This window comes from Bos taurus, chromosome 11, assembly GCF_002263795.3.
Source record: "Bos taurus isolate L1 Dominette 01449 registration number 42190680 breed Hereford chromosome 11, ARS-UCD2.0, whole genome shotgun sequence".
Classification (NCBI taxonomy): domain Eukaryota; kingdom Metazoa; phylum Chordata; class Mammalia; order Artiodactyla; family Bovidae; genus Bos; species Bos taurus.
The window spans coordinates 4,486,582-4,505,760 of NC_037338.1; the positions used below are offsets into that span (position 1 = coordinate 4,486,582).

General features: G+C 37.7%; 1 protein-coding gene across 3 annotated transcripts in view; it reads left to right on the top strand.

Moving 5' to 3' along the window:
* Positions 1 to 19,179, top strand: part of EIF5B (eukaryotic translation initiation factor 5B) — a 77,198-nt gene that overhangs the window by 30,846 nt on the left and 27,173 nt on the right. For 2 of the 3 annotated variants that reach the window (XM_003586607.6, XM_024999310.2), the window contains exons 5-10: positions 489 to 706; positions 1,085 to 1,235; positions 9,068 to 9,163; positions 9,637 to 9,726; positions 13,612 to 13,686; positions 16,672 to 16,958. In XM_003586607.6, the coding sequence (XP_003586655.2) occupies positions 489 to 706; positions 1,085 to 1,235; positions 9,068 to 9,163; positions 9,637 to 9,726; positions 13,612 to 13,686; positions 16,672 to 16,958 (917 nt within the window). The remainder of the gene's footprint in view (positions 1 to 488; positions 707 to 1,084; positions 1,236 to 9,067; positions 9,164 to 9,636; positions 9,727 to 13,611; positions 13,687 to 16,671; positions 16,959 to 19,179) is intronic. The other variant, XM_024999309.2, reaches the window with a different exon arrangement.

Consider the following 19,179-nt stretch of genomic DNA (forward strand, 5'->3'; position numbering starts at 1 on the left):
GAAAACTTTTAATGGGAAAATTGGCATAGCTTTTAAACCTCTCAGATTCTTACTGTCTGGACATCTTTGAGGAGAACCATCATGAATGTAGCTTCAGAATCTTTAATTCTTCAGTATAATGCTAAAGAGTTCTTGGGACATATTTGTATTTTTGTGTTTTATCCTAGTATCTGTCCCCTTAAGGTAGGCTTCTTATCATCTCCATCTTACAGAAGCATTAGGTACAGTGTATCTTCTCCCTTCTGACAGCATCTTCCTGTCTTCTCGAATCCCTTAGGATAACTCAGAGTAACACCAGCATCATAAGCGTCTAAGGAAGCCAGCTGGGTGGTTCTGAGCTGCACCAGCTCCTCCCAAGTGCTCAGGAGGCCTTGATGCCTAACGACCTTAGTCTGCTGCTGGCCCATTGTAGTCCCTGGATTCTAGGGTTTGCTCACCCCTGTTGTAGGAAGTGACTTAAAAATACTCTTTGCCTCTTTTTTTGGTAGATGACAATGAAGGAGACAAAAAGAAAAAAGATAAGAAGAAAAAGAAAGGAGAAAAGGAAGAAAAGGAGAAAGAAAAGAAGAAAGGACCTAGCAAAGCCACAGTTAAGGCTATGCAAGAAGCTCTGGCTAAGCTTAAAGAAGAGGAGGAAAGACAGAAGAGAGAGGAGGAAGAACGGATAAAACGGCTTGAAGAGTTAGAAGCCAAGCGTAAAGAAGAGGTATGTTTTTGTGAAGTTGCTGACATTGACACATTCTACTTAAATCCTCTTCTCATAACACATCTCTAGCTTTCTAATTGTAAAACTTTCTTAGTTACATGGTAGTTCAGTTACATTATTGTTCAGATATAGATAATAAGATAAGTACAGAAAATCCTGCCTTATTTCCTCGGGCAGACAGGAGTTGCTTTTACATCGTTACCCTCACGTGATACTAATTATACTCATTATGTACATTTAAAATACTTTCATTGGGAAGTTCCTAACATAATACTCTGCATGTATCTCAAGAGCTTTGTTAGAAATTGGGGTGTTTGCTTTTAAATTTTGTAATTTGTTAAGCTAATACAGTTTTGTCTGCTATGTCTTCTTTTATAGGAAAGATTGGAACAAGAAAAAAGAGAAAGGAAAAAGCAAAAAGAAAAGGAAAGGAAAGAACGCTTGAAAAAAGAGGGGAAACTTTTAACTAAATCCCAGAGAGAAGCCAGAGCCAGAGCCGAAGCTACCCTTAAACTTCTACAAGCTCAGGGTAGGTGGTGTTCTTAATTAACTGAACAGTCCAGAGAGTTCTCTCAAGCAGTTATCTCTGTAGCGGTCAAAAGGAGAATTGAATTGAGATAGAAGGAGAATTTCTGTGAAAAGGCTATGAAAAAGTCCAATGGTGTAAGTAGGTGAGATAATTTCATTATTTCAGGAGATGAACTGTGTACTGTGATAAATTTGCATGTTAAATAATAGTTTGTAAATGAAAATACAGAATAGTGAAACGAGGTCCCATGTATGCGTCACTGAGTTTTAACACTTAGCATTCTTATTTTGTTCCCCTCTCACTCCCCCACCGCCACTCTAGAGTATTTTAAAGTGAATTACAGAAGTCAGTATTATTCTCCTCACAGGTTACTTTAGTATGTGTCTCTAACAGGAGATTTTCCTTTTTAACACAGTATAGTATGTATTATTATATTTAACAAAATTCCTTGATTTCTTGATTTTGTCCATGACTCTGTTTTTTTCACTTGTCTCCAAAACATCATTTATAGATTTGTTCAGATCAGGATCCAGATTAGATTCAAGTATTGCATCTGGTTGATAATGTGATTTGGTTGATTGGATTGATACTGCTGTTTTTGGCATGGATTTATTTGTTCAAGATACTGGATTTTTTTCCTAGAATTTTCCCTGTTCTGAATTTATCTAATTGCATTCTACTGGTGTTGGCTAATTTATTTCTCTGTACCTTATAATTTTTAGATCTAGCAGGCTGGCTGCTACTTAGCAGTGCTGTGTAGCGCCCAGTGCCTCATGTGAGGAGGCATGTGATCTGGTTGTCTTGCTTCTAATGATGTCAACGTTGATCATTGAGTTTAACCTTTGGTAGCCTTGTCCATTACAGAAGTACTTCATTGACTTTTCATCTAATAATTTAAATTCCAATTGGTGATCATTGCCTATATCCTGTATTTCATTAGGAATTGCAGAATTGTGATAGGAAAACCAGGAAATATGCTTAATTCTTTCCCTTTCTTCACTGATTTACAAAATAATAATTTGCTTTCCCCACAACCTCCAAAGCTAACCAGTGAGTTTAATTTTGTTTTGGATGTAGAACACTTCATCTTAATGGAATTTTATATAATTGATATGTTTTCATCTCCTGAAGTTATTTACATTTTGGATATTCTAATTAGATGCTATTTTTGGCTAGGAGGAGGTCAGTCAGGTTGGTCCCTATGACTTTTTCATTAGACTACAGTGTTCTTGGGCCCTTCCTTGCTTTCTGACACTATGAGATAGCTCAGGTTCACCTTGTACATTTTCTTCTCTAGACCTTGAAATCAACCGTTTACCCAAGGAAGTTGGTTCCTTTTAGTTTAGATTCCATAATACGAACATTTCATTAATTGTGTCTTTGACAGGTAAGATGATTTAAAAGTGTCTTTGCTCCATTGAGAAGAATGTTTTGGGATTTCTCTTTATGTCTTGTCCCTGCATTCCACAGGTTTTATATTATAGTAATTTTGGTACTTACACTATAATTAAAATAATAGCTACCATTTATTAATGTATTTAGTATATAACTGATGCTATTTTTGACATTATTTCTTCATAAAAGTCTTCATTTCCATCATATAGATGAAAAAATGGAGACTCAGGAAACTTGAACAGCTTGCCTGAGGTCCTGGAGCTGAGATTTAACTTATCTGTGGGACTTCCTCTATGTTATGTTCAGGTGGAAGCAGTAAATTTAGAGGAACACAGGACTGAGATTTCAGAAAGTTTTATTTTTAACTGGGAATATAGCTTTTTAAAAAAATGAAACTAAAGAACAGATTCGAGTACAACTAGCAAATCCAAATATTGGATTTAACTGATAGCTCTCTGACAGACTGAAAGCTCTCATGGAGAAGTTGGGATGGGGCCATACAGAAAGTGGCATGCCAATCTCAGAAATGCTCTTTTATGAAGTAGTTTGACTTGCGTTTATAAGATGAAAATTAAAATTATGAACTTGGCATCAGTCTTTAGGTTAGGATAGGCTTGGAAGAGGTGGGGTCTCGTGTGGCATCTCTAGCCTCAGTCTCCTTTATTCTTCATAATGTTGCCCAGTGTTTGCCCTCTTATGGGCTCTGTATTGTCTGTTAATAAAAAAAAAAATCCAAACTTCTTAGCCGGGCATTAAAGGTCCTCCACAAGTCTGCTCGTTGAGTCACTTCAAGGAAGAAATGTTACATGTTATGTCTGACCATATCTTTTGAAGCCACCTTGTTAGATAAATATTATTTACTATGTTCATTACCTAGGATTATATATATAATTTATTCATTGAGCTAAAAAATGTGTTCTTAGAGAGTGTATCTGCAGATATTTTCAGATAATGACCTTGAATTGTGTAGCAGGTTATCTTTTTGGTCTGTTCATAGCCTTTAGCCTGTAACTACTGAGCATATAGCAAGTACACATTCCTTAAAAGACACAAACTACCACAACTCAAATACATAACCTGGATAGTCCTGTATCTATTTAAAAATATACTCCTATCTATTTACATTTTAGCTCAGTTAAAAATTTACAATAAAGAAAACTTTATGCCTCTATGATTTCACTTGGGAATTCTAACAAATATTTAGGGAAGAAATATTGCCAGTTATGAACATTATCTTCCAGAATCACCCAACTCCTGAGGACAGCATTATCCTTATGTCATAGTGAGACAAAGACATTACAAGAAAGGAATTGTGGATCAATATCCCTCATGAACAGAGATGCAGGTTTCTCAGCAGAGTATTAGCAGTGTGATTCCAGCCATGCAGTTGTCCCTTGTGCAGTCTAGGAGTCAGGGCAGCTCTCCATGCAGTCAGCAATTTGTGGACATTCATAGTTGGCCCTCTGTAGCCACGGTCTATCCACATACTGAACCAGTAGTGGATCTTGTAGTACTGTAGTATTCCGTGAAAAAATGTGAGTCCAAGTATCCGTGTAGTTCAAACCTGTGTTATTCAAGGGTCAACTATATAAACATACTTATGTGCATATATTTATGTATATATTTAGGGACAGTCTGTCATGACCCAGTGGATTTTACCTTGGTAGTGCAGGGGTGTTCAGTATTTAAAAATCAAGAAATAGTTCACCATATTAATAGACTAAAGAAAATCTACATGATCGTCTCAATATACAGAAGAATCATTTCAAAAAATTCAGTATTCGTATATAATAAGAATCCACAAACTGGGGATAGAAGAGAACTTCCTTCCCTGATATAAGACATTTACAAAAAATATGCAATTATTACACTTACTTTTAAATGACTGAATACTAATAAACTCTAATATTGAGATTAAGGCAAGGGTATGCACTCTCATCACAATCATTCCACATTGGTCTGGAATGTCGTGATTCAGGCAGTTAGGCAAAAAATAAGGCCTGCAGATTGGTAAGAAATAGTCTATTCATAGATGCCAGTTGTCTACATAGAAAATTCCATGGAATCTATCCCCCACAAAATCCTATAGCTAGTAAGTGGGGTTAAGAAGATTATAGATAGGCCAGTATGCATATATCAACTATTTCTATATGCTAGTAATTAACGCTAGTAAGTGAGGTTAAGAAGATTATAGATAGGCCAGTATGCAAATATCAACTATTTCTATATGCTAGTAATTAACATATAAATACTAACAGTATAAAATTAACAGTACTATTTATAGTAGTACCCCCCCATAAAAGAAATTGAAATACTTAGTTAAAATTCTAGTATTTGTGGAATCTATATGCTGAAAACTGTAAAATACTGATGAAAATAATTAAAGGCCTATGTAAATGGAGAGATGTTGCTTTTGCAGAGTCAAATGCAACAAATGCAAGCAGTCAAATCTGCTTTTGCAGATGTTGCTTTTTGCAGTGTGATATTGTTAAGATACCACTTCTCCCAAACTGATTTGTAGATTCAGTGCAATCTCAGTCAGAATTACAGCAGAATATTCTGTGGATGTCTGTCAGCTGTTTCTAAAATGTATGTGAAAAGATAAAGGAATTAGAACGACCAAAGTATTTTTGAAAGAACCTTGGAAGACTCACAATATCCAGTTTCAAGACTGGCTGTAAAAATACAACAATCACAGTGTGATACTGGTTAAAGGGTAAATGAAGAGGTCAATAGAACAGAACAGAATAGTCTGTCTGGTCAGGTTTTCTTTGTTGTCATAAGTTCAGTTCAGTCTAGTCGCTCAGTCATGTCTGACTTTGCGACCCTGTGGATTACAGCACCCCAGGCCTCCCTGTCCATCACCAACTCCTGGAGTCTACTCAAACTCAAGTCCTTTGAGTTGGTGATGACATCCAACCACCTCATCCTTGTCGTTCCCCTCTCCCGCCTTCAATCTTTCCCAGCATCAGGGTCTTTTCAAATGAGTCAGTTCTTCGCATCAGGTAGCCAAAGTATTGGGAGTTTCAGCTTCAACATCAGTCCTTCCAGTGAATATTCAGGACTGATTTCCTTTAGGATGGACTGGTTGGATCTCCTTGCAGTCCAAGGGACTCTCAAGAGTCTTCTCCAACACCACAGTTCAAAAGCATCAATTCTTCAGTGCTCAAGTTTCTTTATACTCCAACTCTCACATCTATACATGACTTCTAGAAAAACCATAGCTTTGACTAGATGGACCTTTGTTGGCAAAGTAATGTCTCTGCTTTTGAATATGCTATCTAGGTTGGTCATAAATTTTCTTCCAAGGAGCAAGTATCTTTTAACTTCATGGCTGCAGTCACCATCTGCAGTGATTTTGGAGCCCCTGAAAATAAAGTCTCTCACTGTTTCCCCATCTATTTGCCATGAAGTGCCATGATCTTATGCCATGATCTTAAGACCAGATGCCATGATCTTTGTTTTCTGAATGTTGAGCTTTAAGCCAACTTTTTCACTCTCCTCTTTCACTTTCATCAAGAGGTTTTTTAGTTCCTCTTCACTTTCTGCCATAAGGGTGGTATCATCTGCATATCTGAGGTTATTGATATTGTCCTGCAATCTTGAATCCAGCTTGTGCTTCTTCCAGCCCAGCATTTCTCATGATGTACTCTGCATAGAAGTTCAATAAACAGGGTGACAATATACAGCCTTGACATACTCCTTTTCCTATTTGGAACCAGTCTGTTGTTCATGTCCAGTTCTAACTCTTGCTTCCTGACCTGCATACAGATTTCTCAAGAGACAGGTCAGGTGGTCTGGTATTCCCATCTCTTTCAGGATTTTCCACAGTTTGTGGCGGTCCACACAGTCAAAGGCTTTGGCATAGTTAACAAAGCAGAAATAGATGTTTTTCTGGAACTCTCTTGCTTTTTTGATGATCCAGCGGATGTTGGCAGTTTTATCTCTGGTTCCTCTGTCTTTTCTAAAACCAGCTTGAACATCTGGAAATTCACAGTTCACGTATTGCTGAAGCCTGGCTTGGAGAATTTTGAGCATTACTTTACTAGCGTGTGAGATGAACACAATTGTGCAGTAGTTTGAGCATTCTTTGGCATTCATTGCCTTTCTTTGGGATTGGAATGAAAACTGACCTTTTCCAGTCCTGCGGCCACTGCAGAGTTTCCCAAATTTGCTGGGATATTGAGTGCAGTACTTTCACAGCATCATCTTTCAGGATTTGAAATAGCTCAACTGGAATTCCATCACCTCCACTAGCTTTGCTTGTAGTGATGCTTCCTCAGGCCCTCTTGACTTCACATTCCAGGGTGCCTGGCTCTGGTGATCATACCATCGTGATTGTCTGGGTTGTGAAGATCTTTTTTGTATTATTGTTCTTCTGTGTATTCTTGCCACCTGTTCTTAATATCTTAATATCTTCTGCTTCTGTTAGGTCCATACCATTTCTGTCCTTTATTGTGCCCATCTTTGCATGATTTGTTCCCTTGATATATAATTTTCTTGAAGAGATCTCTGGTCTTTCCCATTCTATTGTTTTCTTCTATTTCTTTGATCACTGAGGAAGGCTTTTTTCTCTCTCCTTGCTATTCTTTGCAACTCTTCATTCAAATGGGTATATCTTTCCTTTTCTCCTTTTCTTTTCCCTTCTCTTCTCTTCACAGCTATTTGTAATGCCTCCTTAGACAATCATTTTGCTTTTTTGCATTTCTTTGTGTCATAGAAAGAGACAATTCAGTAGATAAAATACGGTTTTGCTACAAGTGATAGTGGGATAATTAGACATTTATTTGCAAAAAATAAAATGAAAAACCTGGCCCTCAATCCCACTCATTATATAGAATTTAACTTGTAATGGATTGTAGATCTAAATGTGAAGAACTTTCAGAGGAAAACATAGAAACTCTTTATGAGTTTGTGCTAGGCAGGGAGTGCTTAGGTACAACTTCAAAAGCATAATCCATAAAAGGGAAAAAAATGAGAAAATTGAGGAAGTCCAGTTAACAACTGCCGTTCAAAAGACACCATTGAGAGAATATCAAAGATAATACCTAAAAATCACTCATCTGAAAATTGTGTTTATGTGTATATAAAGATAACTCAGAATTCAACAAGAAAAACAATCCTATTTGGAAAGGGGCAAAAAAGGTTGAAGAGACCCTTCACTGAGATACTGTAAGCATGTGGAAGGAATGCTCAACACCATGGTGGTGGTTCAGTCGCTCAGTTGTGTCCGACTCTTGAGACCCCATGGGCTGTAGCCTGCCAGGCTTCTCTGTGTATGGAATTCTCCAGGCAAGAGTACTGGGGTCGGTTGCCATTTCCTTCCATGGGATCTTCCCGACCCAGGAATCAAACCCTGGTCTCCTGCATTGCAGGCAGATTCTTTCCTGACTGAGCTACAAGGGAAGCCATTAGGAAAATTCAAAGTAAGACCACTATGAGGTATCACTACACATTTATTAGAATATGTAAATTTAAAAAACCCCAGCATTTGTCTTTACCAAATGCTGGCAAGAGCAGTTGGAACTCTCATGTGCTACTGATGGGAATGCAGAATTGTAAAGCCACTACAGTTGGCAGTTTCTTACAAATTTAAATACAGTTGACCTCTGAACAACATGGATTTGAATTGTGAGGGTTTTTTTCAATTATAAATACTACAGTACATGATTTGTTATTGGTTGAATCCAAGAATTTGGAAACCATGCATATAGAGGGCTGACTATAGGTCATATGCAGATTTTCAGCTACATGGAGGGTTGGCAGCCCAGAACTACATGTTTTTCAAGGGTCAGCTGTATGTATTTAATGTCCCATCCACTCCATAATGTGTATCCCAGAGAAAACGTTCACACAAAAATCTGCATGCAAATGTTGATAGCAGCTTTATTCATACTGTCAAAAACCTAGAAATAACTCAAATGTCCTTTAGCTGCCTATTGAATAAACGGACTGTGGTCCGTCCATACACTGGATTACTGTTTACCATAAGAAACGAAGTATTGATACATATAGTAACGAGGATGATTTGGATCCATTATGATGATAGCCAGACTGTAAAGCTTTATTTCTGTGACTTTCTGGAAGGAGACCATCTTAAGGGATGGAGAACAGATCAGTGGTTGCCAGGGACTTAAGGATGTGAATAGGGTTTAACGTCCCAGAGCAGCCTGGGGTGATGGAACTGTTATGCATCTTCATTATGATGGTAATTGTGTAACTACAAGCGTTTGTCAAAAGTCAAAGAGCTAGACACCAAAAAGATGGAATTTTAATGCATGTTTAAAATACCTTATGTTGAAAAGAAGGTTTTCCATGAACTTTATATTTTAGGATATGTATCTCTGAGGTGAATAAAATGTTACCTTCTTCAATAGTGTTTCTTAGGTGTCAAGCAAGTAGTATAAACACTGAAATTTTCCAATTTTATCCCTCAGGTGTTGAAGTGCCATCAAAAGACTCTTTGCCAAAGAAGAGGCCAATTTATGAAGATAAAAAGAAGAAAAAACCACCGCAGCAGATGGAAAATAAAGGTTTGCATACAAAACCTGTGATTTAGAAACAGTTTTGCTGGCCTTTTCCCCTATAACCTTAAAAACAGAAGTCTCTTAAAAAGAAGTCTAACCAGAATTGCATATTGAAACCAACTATTAATGATATTAATATCATTCTCCACTGATTCAAATGACAGGTTAAGGGAAAAGTATATCTGTTTGTAAAATCTGAGTCCTATGCTATGAATAACTGTTCTTGACTGAAAAAGCATAACTATCATTTCTTTTTTTTGCTGTTTCCTTCTCAACCTTCTGTAATTTTATATTCTAGTCTTGTCGGAAAGAAAAACTAGTTTCCTGTTTGTAAAAAATCATTGTTGGTATTAAATGTTTTGTAAACTTATTAAAGAATTTAGATTGTACTACTGGTGTTTATTCAGTAGTTAACAGAGTATCCTAACAGGAAATGCACTGAAAAGTATTGTTAAGTTGGTTTCTGTTCCTTTTATCAGTTTCTGAACCAGTGGAATTAAGTGCTGCTGCAGAAGTTGTGGAGCAAGGACTACCCGAAAAAGAAGAGACACCGCCTCCTGTTGAACCAGGCCAGTAGTGCTCATGTGTCCTAAGTTGTCTTGGTTGTCACTAGTTTGGAGAAACCAGATGTCTGGCAGAATGGCCTTCTTACTTTGTAGTTCTTTCTTTAAATCGTTTCATTTTCTCTGGAAAAATTGTAGAGGTGAGACTTGAATCACTTTTGTTCTTTACAATGGTGTTGGAAGTGTTTTATAGAAAGGATTAGAGGTATTTGGATTTTCTCTAATGTTTTTATTTATGGGTCAGGATTCTTAGGTGGTACCAAAAAGACCTAAAGTTCTTTGTTTAAATCCTTTGGAAGCAAATTGGGAGCACTTTTGATTGGAGCTTTTTACTAAAAATCATAAGAATTGACATTTTAAAATCTTCAGAGGTCAGCTTTTATTTACTAAATTAGTAAGAGGATTCAGTTTACTCATTCTGTGTGTGTATTTTGGGATTGGAGAACATCTCTGGATTTTTTTTTTTCTTTAAACATTGTTCTAATTCGTGAAACTAGGTGTTGCTAGGAGAGCAGGAGGCTGGCTACATTGTATGTTGGGTAAAATCAGGAGAATCTCCGGTGTTTACAGATAGGAGTAGGAGTTGCTTTAGAGAATGTTAAGACTGACCCAGACTGAGGAGAGTTTGGGGGAGATGGATTCATGTATATGTATGGCTGAGTTCTTTTGCTGTCCTCCTGAAACTATCACAACATCATTAATTGGCTGTACCCCAATACAAAAACAAAAAGGTTTTTTTTTCTTGAAGATTGACCCACACTTGTGAAAGATACTGGGTTGGCCAATAAATTCATTCAGGGTTTAAGATGTTACAGAAAAACACAAATGAACCTTTTGGCTAACCCAGTATTCAGATTAGATCAGATCAGTCGCTCAGTCGTGTCCGACTCTTTGCGACCCCATGAATCACAGCACGCCAGGCCTCCCTGTCCATCACCAACTCCCGGAGTTCACTCACACTCATGTCCATCGAGTCAGTGATGCCATCCAGCCAACTCATCCTCTGTTGTCCCCTTCTGCTCTTGCCCCCAATCCCTCCCAGCATCAGAGTCTTTTCCAGTGGTCAACTCTTCGCATGAGGTGGCCAAAGTACTGGAGTTTCAGCTTTAGCATCATTCCTTCCAAAGAAATCCCAGGGCTAATCTCCTTCAGAATGGACTGGTTGGATCTCCTTGCAGTCCAAGGGACTCATAAGAGTCTTCTCCAACACCACAGTTCAAAAGCATCAATTCTTTGGCACTCAGCCTTCTTCACAGTCCACCTCTCACATCCTTACATGACCACAGGAAAAACCATAGCCTTGACTAGACGGACCTTTGTTGGCAAAGTAATGTCTCTGCTTTTGAATATGCTATCTAGGTTGGTCATAACTTTCCTTCCAAGGAGTAAGCATCTTTTAATTTCATGGCTGCAGTCACCATCTGCAGTGATTTTGGATTATTGAAAAATAAAGTCTGACACTGTTTCCACTGTTTCCCCATCTATTTCCCATGAAGTGGTGGGACCGGATGCCATGATCTTCGTTTTCTGAATGTTGAGCTTTAAGCCAGCTGTTTCACTCTCCACTTTCACCTTCATCAAGAGGCTTTATAGTTCCTCTTCACTTTCTGCCATAAGGGTGGTGTCATCTGCATATCTGAGGTTATTGATATTTCTCCCGGCAGTCTTGATTCCAGCTTGTGTTTCTTCCAGTCCAGCGTTTCTCATGATGTACTCTGCATATAAGTTAAATAAACAGGGTGACAATATACAGCCTTGACGAATTCCTTTTCCTATTTGGAACCAGTCTGTTGTTCCATGTCCAGTTCTAACTGTTGCTTCCTGACCTGCATACAAATTTCTCAAGAGGCAGGTCGGGTGGTCTGGTATTCCCATCTCTTTCAGAATTTTCCACAGTGTATTGTGATCCACACAGTCAAAGACTTTGGCGTAGTCAATAAAGCAGAAATAGATGTTTTTCTGGAACTCTCTTACTTTTTCCATGATCCAGCAGATGTTGGCAATTTGATCTCTGCTTCCTCTGCCTTTTCTAAATCCAACTTGAACATCAGGAAGTTCACGGTTCACATATTGCTGAAGCCTGGCTTGGAGAATTTTGAACATTACTTTACTAGCGTGTGAGATGAGTGCAGTTGTGCGGTAGTTTGAGCATTCTTTGGCATTGCCTTTCTTTGGGATTGGAATGAAAACTGACCTTTTCCAGTCCTGTGGCCACTGCTGAGTTTTCCAAATTTGCTGGCATATTGAGTGCAGCATTTTCACAGCATCATCTTTCAGGATTTGGAATAGCTCAACTGGAAGTCTATCACCTCCACTAGCTTTGTTGGTAGTGATGCTTTCTAAGGCCCACTTGACTTCACATTCCAGGATGTCTGGCTCTAGGTCAGTGATCACACCATCGTGATTATCTGGGTCGTGAAGCTCTTTTTTGTACAGTTCTTCTGTGTATTCTTGTCACCTCTTCTTAATATCTTCTGTTAGGTCCATACCATTTCTGTCCTTTATTGTGCCCATCTTTGTATGATTTGTTCCCTTGATATCTAATTTTCTTGAAGAGATCTCTAGTCTTTCCCATTCTGTTGTTTTCCTCTATTTCTTTGCATTGATCTCTGAAGAAGGCTTTCTTATCTCCTCTTGCTATTCTTTGGAACTCTGCATTCAGATGTTTATATCTTTCCTTTTCTCCTTTGCTTTTCTCTTCTCTTCTTTTCACAGCTATTTGTAAGGCCTCCCCAGAAAGCCATTTTGCTTTTTTGCATTTCTTTTCCATGGGGATGGTCTTGATCCCTGTCTCCTGTACAATGTCACGAACCTCATTCCATAGCTCATCAGGCACTCTATCTATCAGATCTAGGCCCTCAAATCTATTTCTCACTTCCACTCTATATCATAAGGGATTTGATTTAGGTCATACCTGAATGGTCTAGTGGTTAACCCAGTATTACTGATCCTTTTTTTCTTCCCCTCCTGTTCTCAGTGTAAAAAGGATTATTTTCCTCAGCACACCTCAGCTTAACCTGATGAGATCAAAGACATTCATGTTGATAGACTTACGGGAGTTCACTACTTTTGGTGGTAATTTGTAGCAGTAGAAAGTGTTACTAATTTAGAAGGAGTTTAGGGTTCATGTTTCTGACTCATTTCCTCCTCCTCAGGAAAATGTATCCAGGCTTGTTGGCAAGTAGTAATTATTACAGGGAAGCAAATACCCCGTGTTCCACCCTCATCTTCCTTTCATTTGAGAATAATTTTGCTTGACTAGATTGAAGTAAAAAGAGAGTCATTTTTGTTAATAAGGGGAGTTTATAGTCTTTAAATTCAAAATTATACCTTTCTGGCCATTTTTGGGTTGTAAGCACGACATGCTGTTCTTTCAGCTGGAAGAGAAGTGTAGATTGGTACCTCCAAGTATGTAATTGAAGTAGTATTTGTATGTATTTGAAGAGGTTAAAGCTAAATAAACAATACATTCTTATGTATATAGTTTGAAGATCAAAAAGAAGAGATATGTGAAATTCCATTTGTCCTCAAGAACTGAATGCCATCATGTACCCTTTTCAAGATCTAAAGGAATATTTCAATGAGTTGCTAATATTTTGGACATGACTTAGCAACTGAACAGCAATATTTTACCTCAGATATGAAATCTGGGTTAAGTTTAATATATTGTACTCAAAACATGAGGAAATTGTGAAGCATCTAGTGACAGTAAAGGATTTAACCTACTAGGTATGTTGAAAAATAGTTGCAAAGAATGAAATTATATACATACTTCTTTTTATAACTAAAGCATTTTTTAAATGTCAGTATAGTTTTCTACATTTTTTTTTCTAAAAGCAATCTTAAATTCTAGATAATTTTTATGTCCTTAATGAAAACTTTCATCCACAGAAGAGGAAGAAGAAACCGAGGATGCTGGGTTGGATGACTGGGAAGCTATGGCTAGCGATGAGGAGAGAGAGACAGGTGAGTAGCTCGGAAGCGCGCACTGATACGTCCGTTGGCTACTCGTGATGTGTCTGTGTTTAAAGGAGTAGTCTTGATTGTGAAAGCTGCACGAGCATTCCTGGAGATAGAGGACAGTCTGGCTCTTTCCATTGCCATGATCCCTAAATCCTCCTGTGGATCCTGATTTTATTAATAAATGGTTTTTCAGAAAGTGATTTGTAAGATAGTTGCCTAGTATTTAGAATGCATTTTTTCCCAGAATGGTGATTTTTACAAATGAAAATAGATGATTTTTACAAATGAAAATAGATTATTAAAGCTCTTTAACTTAGAATAAATACAAAGATATACAAACAAGATAATAGAGTTCCTCCTAATCATTGTGAATAAAAAATGGTTTTCCTGGTCATTTCTTCCTGGCTTCTTTTTTAGGGTTTTATTTGTTGGCTTTCTCCTAACTTTTTGAAGTGAATATTTGGCTGTTTGTTTTTTCAGTCTTTTTTAAAATGATGTATTTTTCTCTAAGCCTGGCTTTAGCCAAATTCTCTAAGTTCTGATATATTGATATTTTTAAATTTATATTTTGATATTTTAGCCTATAATTTACTTAGAAGTTTATTTCTTATTTTATGAAAATGAAGACTTTACATATCTTTGTTATTTCATTGTGATCAGAAAAACACGTGTTTCTATCCTTTGAACTGTGTTGACTTAATTTACAACCCAACAAATGGTTGGTTATTTTACATGTTTCATGTGACTGGAAAGAGTTTATATTCTGCATTAGTTGAGTGCTTTGCTATCTGTATTTAGGTTGCTGATTATTTTATTCAGCTTCTGAGTTTTTTTTCTCAGTACTTTTCTCTCTTTTGCTGAGAGTGGTATACTTAAATCTCCCATTGTGCTTATAGTTTGTCTTTTTCTCTGAGTTATCTTAATTTTTGCTCTATGTAGTTTTGTGCTGTATTATTAAATGAATGTAATCTTACATCTTTCTGATGAATTGACTGTTTTATATCTTATTTCTAGTAATGTCTTTTTCCTTAAAGTCTGCCTTATCTGATGTTAATATAGGTATACCAGCTTTAATTTACTTGATTTTTCTGTCTGTATTACACTTTCTATATCCTTACACAGCATATAGTTGAGGTTTTTAAATCTATTTTGTTACTTTTTATTTTACCTGGAGTACTTAGCCCATTACATCTAGAATGTAATACAGTTAATGAAGTTTAGTGATCTTCTGTTTATCATCTTACTCTTATTTGTTCTATTTCTTTTTCTCTCCTTTCTAACTAGCTTTTGGATTATTTGATTTTTTTTCTTTAATTCCTTTTTTTGCCCTTTCATGAGCTTGGACGTTTTGTACTTTTCTCCTTCCTTTTGGTGGTTACTCTAGATAGTTTTAACGTGGACTTCTGAACTATCAATGTCTGTTACCTTCTTTCCAAGCAAGATAAAGACCATAGAATACATAAATTACATTTGAACAGTTCTCAGTTTATATATACCATTGTTCTCATTTACTTTAATTCTCTGTTTTAAACCCCAAAAGCTTTAAAACACACACACACAACAATGGGTATACATTGAAGTTTATTCACATTCTGAGTTTTGTGGTGCTTCTTTCCTTCCTCAATCTCTTACCTTCTATTGGGGTCATTTCTTCCAACCTGAAGTGTATCTTTTAGAATTCCTTCAGTATGAATCTGCTACGGAGACTGTCCATATTTGCTTTTCTGAAAAATCTTTATCTCATCTTCATTCTTTTTAAAAAAAAATGTATTTATTTTTGGCTGTGCTGGGTTTTCATTGCTACGTGGGCTTTTCTCTAGTTGCGGTAAGTAGGGGCTAACTCTCTAGTTGGTGGTACACAGGCTTTTCATCGTGGTGCCTTCTGTTGCGGAACATGGGCTCCAGGGCATGGGGGCTTCAGTACTTGGGGCTTTTGGTCTTTAGACCACAGGCTTGATAGTTGTAGCACACAGGCTTGGTTGCTCTGCAGCATGTGGGTCTTCCTCGACCAGGGATCGAACCCATGTCTCCTGCTTTGGCAGGCAGATTCTTCACCAATGAGCCACCAGGGAATCCCTCATCTTCATTCTTGAAGGTAACATACTAAATGAGAAATTCTTTGTTGTAATTTGATTAATGCTTTGATGATTCTAATCCCCTGTCTTGGCTTTTATTGTTTCTGTTTAAAAGTCAGGTATCACTCTAAAGTTTCCATGTGTCTTTGTTTTCATCAGTTTTATTATGATTCAACCCAGTTTGTTTTTATTTTCTCCTGAGTTGTTTGAAACTGTAGAAATAATTTGATGGCAAAGTTGGTGTTTTCTTACTCCAGAGAGAATTTATATGTACATCTACCAGGAGTCTGAGTGAACTAGCAATATAGAATCATCTTACTCCCCGTTTCGAATTTAGAGAACCTGGAGGTGATCTGCCAGTAATGGGGAGATCCTGTTTACTTCCTGTTTATCCTGTTATTTCCCCAGAGTTTTTCAGGATTTCACCCCACAGTACGGGCACTACCCAGTGTCTGTCTACCTTGCCCCCCTGAAATTGTTGGTAGGCCTGAACTCCCAGTGCCTGGACCCTTGAGCGCTGAGGGGCCTTTAAGAGTGCTGCATAGCCTTTCAGCTGCCTCCTCCAGGGTCCGCAGATGACCCCGGGGGGAGGAGGTACTAAACATTGTGCTCCCTTCCCTGGGTTTCTGTCCTCTCAGGGACAGTGTATCCTGGCCAGTGATGCTTTCCTTTTTTTATTAGCTTAAGTATGGTTAATGCATTAAGTTTTTACTGTTAAAAGGCAGTCTTTACTGTAGTATGTAGACAAAACTTTGCATTTATGAGGTATGAAAATATTAATTTTGAATTATATAGTAAAATGTTACTGCCTTATTTAGTACCCTTTCGGTATTATTTTGCCTTTAAGGTCTCTATCTTGATAGAAATCTCATTTTTAACTTTGGTTTATTTCAAAATGTCTTTTCCTTGAAAGAAGAAAACACGGTGCATATAGAAGTAAAAGAAAACCCTGAAGAGGAGGAGGAGGAGGAAGAGGAGGAGGAGGAGGAAGAAGAGAGTGAAGACGAAGAGGAGGAAGAAGGAGACAGTGAAGGCAGTGAAGGTGAAGATGATGATGAAAAGGTGTCAGATGAGAAGGACGCTGGGAAAACATTGGATAAAAAGCCAAGCAAAGACGTGAGCTCAGAATCTGAGGATGACTCTGACGACGATCGAACTAAAGAAGAACGGGCTTATGACAAAGCAAAACGGAGGATTGAGGTACTCATTTTTCCTCTTCTCTACTCCTTTCCACCCCCTTCCTCTGTGATCATTAGAACTTTACAACTAACGCTTCTATTGAGGAGCAATTTAAAAAACAGTCTCGGATTGGTATCTGTTCCGTTTTTGTGATGCTGAGACATAATAGGTCCTTGACACTGGTCTAACCCAAGGACCTCACTGTTTGCTAAGATGGAATGCTGACTGCTTTATCAGTTTTTTCTTTTTTTAATCCAAATTTTAGTGTGCTCTTTGAGAGATTTTTTTATAGGTTTATAGAGATACTCTGAGCTTATGCGCTCTAATTGAGTGTTTGCCTTGTGTGTTTAGTCATTCTGACACATGTGGTCCCTTTAGTTCTTTAGATCAGGTGGGTTAATGAGGCTTCCGTTTAGTCAAGTTCACATACCCTGCCACTTAACTGTTTTCCCTTCTTAATGCAGTAGACTTCTACTACTATTTCTACTAGACTTCAGGAGGAAGTTTTCTCTAGTTATGTCAGCTTAGCATAAATAATACACTAAAAACTAATTTGCTTTGAAGAGGCTAAACTGTTTTAAAACTAAAATTGTTTTTAGCTTTCCTTAATTTTTTCATGTGCAATTCTAGCTTTCAGTTAGTTTGTGAATACCTCTGTATCAGTATTTGCCTTTTCCTTCTGTAAAGTTTAGTTAGGAATACATTTTCCAAATTTCTAAAGGACTAACAAAGTCTGTTACTGTAAATCGGGGTTTCTCAGCCTCAGCACTATTGACATTTTTGGGCCTAAGAATTCTCTGCTGTGGGGGACTGTCCTCTTCATTTTAGGATGTTCAGCAGTATCTCTGATCACCCTCTAAATCCCCTCCCTTCTCCTGCTCGTGTCTCTGCTTCTTCTCACAGACCTACTTCAGCCAGACATTGTATACAGTGCTTGGTGATTTACGAACAGAATGGGTATAATCATAAAGTAACAGTTCCCTATTATCTCACTCCCTAGTGAGATAGAACTGCCTTTGGCAATGAATCTGGTTATGAACCCCATGATTTAAAAAAAAAATAATTAAAAATTAAGTAATAAATTTAGTGTTTGCATCCCCCCACCCCCGGCCCCTCCTTTTAACAATATGCAGTGGTCCTCTTTAGCTCAACAATTTAAAAAAAGTGTTTTGGCTGTACTGGGTCTTCATTGCTGTGCTCAAGCTAGTTCTGTGCTGTGCTGTGCTGTGCTTCGTTGCAGTTCATGGGCTCATCAGTTGTAGCTCATGGGCTTAGTTGCTTTGTGCCATGTGGGATCTTCCTGGACCCAGGATCGAACCTGTGTCTCCTGCACTGTGTGGCAGATTCTTAACCACTAGACCACCAGGGAAGTCCTAGGTCAACAATTTTTGAACAGCTTGGTTGAGATGTGATTTCATACTGTAAAACTGACCCATTTTAAGTTTACAATTCAGTGACATTTTGTAAATTTACAGAGTTGTGCAGCCAGTCCCACAACTCAACTTTTAGAATATGTTCATCACCCCAGAAATATCCTTGTGCCAATCTGCAGTCATTACCCATTCCTGCCCCCAAGCAACTGCTCATCTGTTTCCTGCCTCAGGACAGCGTCTTCTCCAGAAACTTCATCATAAATGCAACTTTGTATTACGTGGTCTTTTGTGTCTGGCTTCTGTCACTTCAGCCTCTTCATCTGTGTTGCTGCTCTGTCAGTACTGTGTTCCTTTTAACTGACAGCAGTGTTCCGTTATATATAGATACCACATTTTATTTGTGTCCATTCACCAGTTAAAGAACATTTGAATTGTTTCCACTTTTTGTCATTTGTACTTCTGTTACAAAACGGTCTCATATGAGTCTGTGCATGGAGATATATTTTTGTTACTTTTGAATAAAAACAATTTTTAGGAGTGAATTTTTTTTTAATCCTAGAAATTTGGCAGTGTCTAAGAGTGAGATACGAATACCCAGTTGTGGATGTGACTGATGATAGAAGCAAGGTCCGATGCCATAAAGAGGAATATTGCATAGGAACCTGGAATGTCAGGTCCACGAATCAAGGCAAATTGGAAGTGGTCAAACAGGAGATGCCAAGAGTGAACATCAATATTCTAGGCATCAGCGAACTAAAATGGACTGGAATGGGTGAATTTAACTCAGATGACCATTATATCTATTACTGTGGGTGAGAATCCCTTAGAAGAAATGGGGTAGCTATCATGGTCAACAAAAGAGTCCGAAA